The sequence below is a fragment of the Pseudopodoces humilis genome, chromosome 1, assembly GCF_049639895.1.
Source record: "Pseudopodoces humilis isolate 2021_Gansu_Grassland_sample_001 chromosome 1, ASM4963989v1, whole genome shotgun sequence".
Lineage (NCBI taxonomy): Eukaryota > Metazoa > Chordata > Aves > Passeriformes > Paridae > Pseudopodoces > Pseudopodoces humilis.
Window position 1 is genome coordinate 83,375,441 of NC_142200.1, and position 10,000 is coordinate 83,385,440.

A 10,000-nucleotide genomic window follows, 5' to 3' on the forward strand; every position below is an offset into this window, starting at 1 on the left:
AGAAAATAAAAATAGCTAACCTCTGCTTTTACCCATATCTCTCCAGATCTAGACCAAATGGAAATGCAATTTGCACTTAAATTTCCAGCTTTGCAAGTATATGAAAGAGATAATATTTTCTTTTTTTATCAAGCTACTACAAAGTACTAAGGAATTGTAGCCTTCAGTGAATGAAAATAAGTACAAACAATTGTTGTCTGACTGCTTTGAAAAGGTAAACAGAAAACACATACAGATTCCAGAGTTCTGAGGAGCTGTTACAAAAAGGTAAATGTGTAGAAATGCAGAAGGAAACAGATTTGTGAAAACAGTTTCTAACACGCACAAGTGGTGAGTATAGCAATAGACATGTTAACATAGAATGATTTCCAAATTACTTGTTTATATCTTATAGCCTGAAAACCCCTATTAAAGTGCATGTGCTGTGTGTGTATGCTGTTCCCATCGTGACATTGTTATTGTGCTTTTGCTCTTTGCTCCAGACAATACTGCTGCACAATGGGCTCCATCGGTTCAGTGAGCACAGAAGTTTGCAGTGACATATTCAGGGAGCTGAGAAGCCAGAATGTCCAGGAGAATGTCTGCTACTCCCCTCTGCTCATCATTTCAACCCTCTCCATGGTCTACATAGGTGCAAAAGATAACACCAAGGCTCAGATAGAAAAGGTGAGACTACATTTAGGATTTAAATCCTCCTGCTACTCAAGAGAGCCACAGCCCTCAATTACATGATAATGTCCCTCAGAGGCTAAAAAATGTGGATCCCAAGTTACCAAAACATGGATCCAGGGTTATCAAAAGCTGTGGCCACCTGAAACTCCCAAGGTTAAACAAATGCATCAGCCTGAAAGCTTGAGACTGGATTTAAATTTTATCATAGGTTAGCAGTAGAATTCTCAAAGACAAAAATACATTCTAGTGACCCTTCTTTTGGAATAGAGAAAGGAGACAAAAATCTGTAGGGAAAGAGCTAAAACATATCCCCTGACTGCAAAGCATTTCATGTGTTTCCTACAGCTCTCACTATCTTCACAGAGAGTGGCTGGCTTGTTACCTATAAGAAGGTTGGTAATATTGGTAGCACACACTGGAGCTGAATTCTAGATGTTCAATAGAAAAAAAGGATTATCTAAGCAGGCAACAGTAGGCATGGCTATTCAGAGATGGCACAGATAGATTGCACTTTTTGAGTCATTCTCAGTTGGTCAACAGGTTTCCTTAAAACATTATGTGTTAATCTCAGTTGCATAACCTTTTTCTTGTCACACCAGTTATTCCAACTACTGTTATTCTTAATTACAGGCTATCCACCTTGATAAAATCCCAGGATTTGGAGAGAGCACTGAATCTCAGGTACAGAAAAAAATTCATCCCTTCTCTATGCCAGTTTCTCCTGGGAGCAAAATCTATCAGATAAAGCAATCTATCAGATAAAGCAGTCTCATAGCAGTTCCAACCCTACTCCAATGAGCAGCTAGTGCTCCTCATCCAGCATTTTGGGGAAACACTTCATTCATAAGAAAGAACAGAGAAGGCGGGTAACAGAGAATTCAGATCAAGCATAAAATGAAACCCATCACCATATTATTGGGCCAATAGGGGGAAATTATAGGTATTTGTATGATTAGGCCAAGTAGCTGATGCTAGTGGTTAAACAAGACTGGTTGGAAACTCATCTGCTGGAGCTAGATTATTGTAGCAGGTAATTAAAAGCCCCCCCAAGAATGGTATTAGGAAATTACAGTAGAAAACCAGCACTGAATTGCATATACTACATCAGCATAGGATGAACAGTTTTGTAAGCAGGAGCATCTGAACTACTCTACTCCTTTCATATAGTATGCAATATCTACTCATCATTAAAATTAGGATAACAACATCTGTATATTTTATGCGTATTCATGTCAATCAGTGCGGCACATCTGTGAGCATCCACACTTCACTTAAGGACATCTTCACCCAAATCACCAAACCAAGCGACAATTACTCCATCAGCATTGCCAGCAGACTTTATGCTGAAGAGAAATACCCAATTGTGCCGGTGAGTTGCTCTAAGATCTGATCTGAAGGTCAAAACGGTAACTTTCTATAATTCAAAAAGCACTGTCAAAAGTCTAGGCTCTGGTAAAGAAACTTTCTTCCACATGGAAAGATTCTCTCTATCACAGCCTTAAACCTTCTTGAGAAAAAATGTGACTAGCCAAAAAGATGTTTGTGCAAAGTACAATAACGATTCGATCAAGTCAAGGCATAATTAATAAAGGTAATTTTTGCTGGCAAGAGATAACTCCAACTCTTCTCAACTTGCAAAACAAACCTGAAAAATAACTTCAGGTTCTCAAACATATTCCAAGGTTTTCCATTGAAAGGAATGTTTAATTTCAAATTCAAGGAGAATACCATTGCAAAAAAAAATTAAAGTGCACAAAGAGAAAAATAAACCCATACTTAACTGAAATTAATGTTGTTTTTAAATTAAACTCAGTTCTGGAAAATACTTTTTAAAAATGTGGGCATATAGTCTTAAGATGCCTATGAACTAGCTCATGGTTTACTGATTAGCCTCAATAAGCAGATTTCTCATATTTGTTAATTTAATTCTTACCTTTTACATCTGCAAAATGCTTTGACATTCTGAACTGAAAATGGCATACTCTTTCTTTGCAGGAATACATACAATGTGTGAAGGAACTATACAAGGGAGGTTTGGAATCTATCAGCTTTCAAACAGCTGCAGAAAAATCCAGAAAGCTCATAAATTCCTGGGTTGAAAGTCAGACAAATGGTAAGAGGAAGCCAAATATCAGCATAGGTATTTTCCCTTCTGCCACCACATTTGAACAACATGTGAGACCATTTAAATCAGGTGATGAAAAACCAAAACCTCTTCCTCTGCTCCTTTTTCTGGATGGTAGATCAGTTCCCAGATACAGAACTATCATCTAAAATTTATTTTTTTTCCTCACATACACCCCCGTTAGAGGACTCTATCTGCAAAGGCTTTACAGATATGTAATACTTCCTGTCCCGATAAAAGGGACAGAACTAAAATATGCTTTTTACACATTGACAAATTTTTTTACACCAATGTTTCAACTTTTGTTTGAAGCAAAAAAGTATTAAATGTTTGGTTGGGATACCATCCTAGAATAAAAGGTTTCAATGTTTTTTCCTGTTGTCACAAAATATACTAATTCTGAACCAAGTAAATCTCTGGATCATATATCTCTCACTATATTTCTTCATAAGGAGAGAGAGAACAGCCATTGCCAACAGCAGTAAGCAAATCAACATTGGAACTACAAGATAACAGCTACAAAACCAAATCGATGTCCCTGCCCTTCTCCCTCCTTCCCACAAATTCTTTACCCTCCATTTAACGTTGGAATTGCCAAGTAAGATGTGTTATAGGCAGATGTTATATACATACATGTTCTCTTTTCCTATGCATTTTGAAAGGGTCCATCAAAAATATCCTCCAACCAAGCTCCGTGAGTTCACAAACTGATATGATCCTGGTCAGTGCCATCTACTTCAAAGGACTGTGGGAGAAAGCATTTAAGGAAGAAGATACCCAGACAGCTCCTTTCAGAATTACTGAGGTTTGTGAGCATACATCACTTTAAAGGTGTAATCTTCTAGAATTTATGAAGGGAGTAGACATGTTGCTGTACAATCTTCCTGAAAAAGAGCAATTATCAGCTTTAACCATAAATAGGCAATTCTACACTCTAGGAATAATCTTAGGGAAAAAAACATTATTCTCTTTGACTTTGCAGCAAGAAAGCAAATCTGTGAAGATGATGTCTCAGACTGGTACATTTAAAGTGGCAGAGATCCCTTCTGAAAAATGTAGGATCCTGGAGCTTCCATATGCCAGTGGTCGGCTGAGCCTGTGGGTGCTGTTGCCTGATGACATCTCTGGCCTGGAGCAGGTATGGCCCTGGCAGATGGGTTTCAGAAAATCATAAACACAGTGGGATTTTAGGTACAAAGAAGTTCTCCACATTAAAGTTATCTTAAAGCACGTCCCTACCACAGATCTGAATATTGATAGCATGAGATTGTTGCATAGAGGCAGACAGCTGTCCCTATGTTTGTGCTCTAAAGCTCTAAAGTCTTTAAAGTATGTGCTGAGGATGGATTGCTAAGCAACTGCTTTACTGGGTTAAATTTTTGTCACTGTAGAACAGATTCTTCTCAGCTGTTACTCTAGCAGCTTGAGCTCCAAAGCTTTTATATCTCAATTTCTGCATACTGAGGAACTCACCGGGAAGTTCATGTTAGCTTGAGTATTTGTAATTATGGAATGATTTAACAGCCTTCAACATGCTTCCTTCATACCTTCAAAAATTAAGCTATCTAAAAATTGAATATGAGTATTGGAATGGTTAAAGCAATTAATTAAAGTAAAACATACATGACATATTACTGTTGGTATGAAAATAATATAGCCATTAGCAGGAATGCAATTTGAATATGAAGAGTTATGCAATAAATCTGAGTTAATTGAAATGATTGTGCAGTAACTCAAATTAAAAATATAAAATTATAAAAATAAAGAGTAATTTGAAATGAGATAAATTTCTTCAGTAATAAATGAGCTATCAGTTATTACTGAAGAAATGTAGCTGTGTACAAATGCCTCTGGATACTTCAGGTATTAGTAAAACCATTAACACTTACCTGGAGGTCTTAAATGTAGATAGAGCTTACAACTCAAGTACAGAATGACTTTTGGAATACATTTCTGAAGAAAAGAAGATAAATAGGTCAAGAGTTTTGGGAAATTTGCTGAGTAGCCATCTAACTAAGACTATTATTTGGCAGTGAGCTTATTAAAGAAATAGGAAGCAGGACAGAGAAGAGAATCATGGTTTGCTTTCCTTTTCTAGACACATTCATCCATATATACCCAGAAAATACACCATAACAAGAGCAATCAGTTTAAGAAAAAAACCACTCAAACGGTACTGCATTTCTACAAAAGAAGTTGTGCTCTCATCCCAAAGATCTAATTTGTTTGTTTCCTTGCAGCTTGAGACCGCAATCACCCCCGAAAATCTCAAGGAATGGACCAGTTCTAGTAAGATGGAGGAGAGGAAAATTAAAGTCTATCTTCCCCGCATGAAGATTGAGGAGAAATATAACCTCACATCTGTCTTAAAATCCTTGGGTATCACCGACCTATTCAGCCCCTCAGCCAACGTCTCTGGCATCTCTTCAGCAGAGAGCCTGAAGGTGTCTGGAGCATTCCATGAGGCATTTGTGGAGATTTATGAAGCAGGGAGTAAGGTGGTACGCTCATCAGGAGCTGGGGTAGATGACACAAGTGTCTCTGAAGAGATTAGGGCTGACCACCCTTTCCTCTTCTTGATCAAGCACAACCCAAGTGACAGCATCTTGTTCTTTGGCAGATGCTTTTCCCCTTAAAGAGAGGAAAGCTGAAAGAGTTTCTGTCCCTCATAGTAAGAAGCAAAGTGCTGCAGTATCAAGGGTAAAAAGAAACACAAACTTTCTCTTTTATCCATATTTTCTAAAACCAGAAGGCTTTATTTAAAAAAATAAATTAAAAAAAAAAAGAAAAAAAAAAGAGGTTAAGGCAGACAAATTTTGCCAGGAAAGCAGAGACCTTTTGCCCTTCCTTTCTGCTGAGTATTATTATTAACTCATAGATGAAGAATTAAGGGAATGAAAATCTGACCCAAAGAAAGCATGAGCATTAACAGAGATGTTCCTGGTTCAATTTAACAATAATAGTGCTGAATCATCACACTGAAAAAACACATCACTTGTTTCGGGAAAAAAATGCGGTCTTGTAAATGAGCCAGGTTTCTTTACAGACAAATTTTGTGGTGACTCCTGTGGAATAAGTCACTCAAAATTTCCTAGACTAAGCTCTAAACTACTTCCAACCATACCTACTCTGACAATGCAATAGATTTTTATTCCTACCCCTGACACTGCAAGGCTCTTCCTCACTTTCTAAAGATGCATTATAGGAATCTTATAATTCATATTTCTTCTTATGCCTTTTTGGATCAATCATCATGACCAAGCATGGCAGGTTCCTGTTCAAATTTTCTATGTAACCTATCCCTGTATATAATGGGTCTTGTGGATGTATACTTTTGCTCCTTTAATCATAATAAAAACTTACTTAAGCAAATGCTTTTCATTTGGAGTATTTTAAATGCACCTGGGAGAGGGTACTCCTAGTTATGTGTACAAATCTGGGGCTTTGGGTGGATGGCAAGTTGAACACGAGTCAGCAGTGCATTGGCAGCCAGAAAGGCCAGCCCTGTCCTGGGGGTACAGCTGGGCATGGGAGGGGATTGTCCCGCTCTGCTCTGAGCTGGGGCAGCCTCACCTCCAGTGCTGGTGGCAGTTCTGGGTGACACAATGTAAGAAGAACATCACACTCTAAGTGTGTGTGCAGAAGAGAGGGACTGAAATGGTGAAAGCTCTCAAGGTCAAAACTTACAAAGAGTGTCTGAGGTCACTTGGCTTGTTCAGCTTGGAGGAGAGAAGGCTGAGGGGTGATCTCATCTCAGCCTACAACTTCCTCAGTGGGGGCAGGGGAGGTGGAGGTGCTGTTCTCTGTCTGGTAACCAGCAAGGGCATGAGGAAACGGTATGTATCATGATTGGACATCAGGAAAAGTTTCTTCATCCAGAGGGTTGGTCACTGGAACAGGCTTTCCCAGGGAAGTGGTCATGATGCCATGCCTGTTAGAGTTCAAGGAGCATCAGGACAATGCTCTTAATCATATGGTTTATTTATAGATAGTTCTGTGAGGAGCAGGGAGTTGGACTTAATGATCCTTATGGGTCCCTTCCAACTTGAAATATTCTATGTTTCTGTGATTTTTCTGTTTGAGTTGGTTCATTGATTTCAGAGAGGTGAGGATTGAGTCTCTCATAACTCTAAGGGCTAAGATAGACTGCCAGGAAGGGACCTGTGTGACCCATACTCCCTCCACTCTAGTGGGACTCAAACTAGTCAGATATAATAATTGCTGCACAAAACATGATTCATCCAGTTTCTCTGAAACAGCAGTTGATAAGCAGTCTGGAAGGCAGCTGGATATGTGCAGAATCTACATGCCACTGAGACACAGCATTGCCTCAGAGAACACAGGGGAATGGGAAATGAGAAGTTTTTTACTTATCTTTGTGGTGTGTTCACAAAGCTTTATGGGCTTTTACTCAGAAGCCAATAATCATGCTAGGAGATGGGATGTCTATGGTGAGTTATAGCTTTTATCTGGAATTAATTTTTCACCTCTTTGTCACTGAATGAAGGAAACATAATTGTGAGGAACTGTCACAAAGAAGCACCAGGAAAGTGAAGCAGAAAGATTTTGGGGAGTGCAGTTACTGCAAGAAGGCTATGCTCTTTCCTGATTCCAGTAGGTATAGCATAGCAACAGTGCAGGGAGGATTGTGGTGGTATGGTTTTTCAGTTCCACCACACAGTATTTGCTTGTTCTACTTGTTTTGGCTTCCCCTGGTCCATCCTCCAAAATAACACATACTTTGGCAGGACCCAGGGGACACGACTTGCTGATAGCAAACATGATCTTGCAAAAGAACAAAGATAACATGACACCACCTTCACTGGTATGTTAATAATTCAAATGTATTCCTTCACTTTCTTTTATCTTGTCTGATTGCTAATCAAGAGATAACAAATGGGGAAATTTATTGCAAGAGAGCTAACAGTGTGTTTACTATGGTCCTAGAGTTTCTGTTGATCTGGTCATGGAAATAGGGCACCTAAATTCCTACGGACACTTAAATTTCAGCAGATTTGTTCTAAAACTGCAATACTTCCAGGCTGGTTTAGTTTTTATCAATTAAAGCATACTTCTTCACACACAGAAGACACAAAGAGAACATCTGCTTCTGCACGTAGACAGATATTTTCAGTGCTACTTCTTGATTTCTGTTGACTTCAGCTGCCAGCACAACAACAAGCAGTCATATTCTTGTCCTCAGTAGTCACTTCCTTAAAAGAAAAAAAATCCCATGCATTCCTAGTCCTGTTTTCAGAAACCATTTTGGAGTTTGGCAGATCATACCCCCATTAAGGAATGGATGCTGGAGTTCTCAGATCACAGATAGAGAAATATTTGTTTGAATGTTAAAAGTTTCAATACATCTGAGATACTGTAACTTCTGTAATAACAGACACCCAAAGTACAGGCCCCTAGAGGAACAAGCCTGGATCTAGCCTCAAGCTATGTGCCAGATATCAGACCTCCACCACTCACCATGGAACAAATCCTTTCCTTTGTGCCAACAAATGAGGCTACAGCTTCTTCTCACCATCCTCAAAGAAGCAAAATAGTTCTCACCATGTCCTAGAGACTTCAGCTTTCTGCTGTGTCATGAAGTACAGGTGGATTATGCTCTTGTTTGCCCACAGAATGTCTTTCAGCACAAGTATGGAAGAAGGCTCAGCTTTAGGATCTGTCATTAGAGGCTTTTATTGATTTACCACCACACCCCACATATATTTGTAATTTCAACCATGTAAAGAGACAAAATTAATTCAAAGGATTAATGAGTTGTGCCGATACAAGACCACACTTGCTTGCTTTCTTGTGGTCTTATAATGGGAAGGTAATTCCATATAGATGACAGAATTTGACACTGAGGCCTTACTGTTTATTCCAGTACTAACTGTTCTAATACCTAAAAATGCAAGTAATATTGGTTGGTTGAACAAAGTCAGTTATTTGCAAAAATTGGTCTCCTGAACTTCACAGCATTGGAGAATAACTTGTGTTGGAATGGGCAGCTGACAGTCATCTGGTCTTAACTTCAGAAACACATCAGGGCCCTTTTCAGCCAAACAATGCATATCTTTAAATTTAGAGAATCCACAGTATTAGGACTAATTTAATTTTAAATGTAAATCCAAATATGTAGAAGTAATGTAGACTATCTAGCCAGCTTAGCTTTCTCTCAACAAATGAGAGTTGGCCACATGTGAGAATGAGCCACACCAGTTCCTTCATTTTGATTCTCCCATGCCCAGTCCACAAAACTCTCCCTGTTTTCCCTTACTTTTAAACCTCTTGGAGCCAATGTAGAATACCTCTGAAAATCCTAAGGAGTATTTAATCAACCATGTGAACAGGAAATTTCTAGGATGGCTGACAATGCTTAGAAATAAAAGTGATAACAGATAGCTTCATGCTACACATTTTTTAGTCCAGAAGCATAATTTATACTTGAGCTACATTTTATTACATGGGAATATCACTGGGATATTGCTTGCACCTGGCCTCTATTTCCTCACTGCTACAGTATTGAACATCACAGGAAAAAGAGTTTAATACCATATAGTCCAATTGTCTTGTAAAAGGAACAGTCTCAGATTGCATTTTACTCCCAGAAAACAAAACAAAACAAAACAAAACAAAAATCCAAACTAATTTTGTGCTCTTATTTCTTTAACTCATTCATCACTTTCCTACTTTTTCTATATGCTAGCAATAGCATCCCACAGAAGGCAAACAATCAATTTCTATTAGTGGCACCTTCAGAGGACAGGAAGAGGTTCCTAGAGGTGAGAAAATCCTTACAAGAAAGGCTGACTTCTTAGTCACACAGGTAAAATTCCAGTTTTTTGGCTCTGATAAGAAGCCAATAAGGAGTGGGAGAATAGTGAGATGCCAGATGTATTTTCATAAGGAACGGAATTACAGATCAAAAGGGGCAGAGGAGGAATCATTGAACTTCACAGGGCTGTGTGCAGAGCAGTTCCTCTTTCCTCTTCCCTCATTCTCTTTCATTCTGCCTCATTTCCCTTGGATGTGGTTCATTAACCATCTTTCCCCAAGGTGCTGATTATCCCCACCCTTACCATGCCCTCCTTTTTCCTCCTTGCCCTCCAGCAATCTCTACTTCTGTGGGCAGTGAGGGAAGAGGGCAGTGCTGGAGTCAAGGCTTGATTCTAAGAGGAGAAATGTCAGGGAGAGGAAGAAAGT

The 10,000-nt window shown here is 38.9% G+C and overlaps 1 protein-coding gene across 2 annotated transcripts; it reads left to right on the forward strand.

Moving 5' to 3' along the window:
* The first annotated feature begins 498 nt into the window (after positions 1-498).
* On the forward strand, positions 499-5,433 carry LOC102112011 (ovalbumin-like). 2 transcript variants are annotated; one of them, XM_088055301.1, is made up of 7 exons: positions 499-666; positions 1,303-1,366; positions 1,911-2,041; positions 2,668-2,785; positions 3,460-3,602; positions 3,780-3,935; positions 5,038-5,433. In XM_088055301.1, the coding sequence occupies exons 1-7, from the start codon at positions 499-501 to the stop codon at positions 5,431-5,433; spliced, it is 1,176 nt and encodes a 391-aa protein (XP_087911427.1). The 2 variants fall into 2 exon arrangements, with proteins under 2 accessions (XP_087911427.1, XP_005526518.1); XM_005526461.1 differs by having other exon boundaries at positions 1,303-1,353; positions 1,913-2,041.
* The last annotated feature ends 4,567 nt before the right edge of the window (positions 5,434-10,000 follow it).

Excerpts from the sequence above, each read along its gene's own strand:
- LOC102112011 (XM_088055301.1), top strand. The coding sequence starts at position 499 with ATGGGCTCCATCGGTTCAGTGAGCACAGAAGTTTGCAGTGACATATTC. Across the intron at positions 667-1,302 it reads CCAAGGCTCAGATAGAAAAG|GCTATCCACCTTGATAAAAT; the intron begins GTGAGACTACAT and ends TCTTAATTACAG. Across the intron at positions 3,936-5,037 it reads ACATCTCTGGCCTGGAGCAG|CTTGAGACCGCAATCACCCC; the intron begins GTATGGCCCTGG and ends GTTTCCTTGCAG.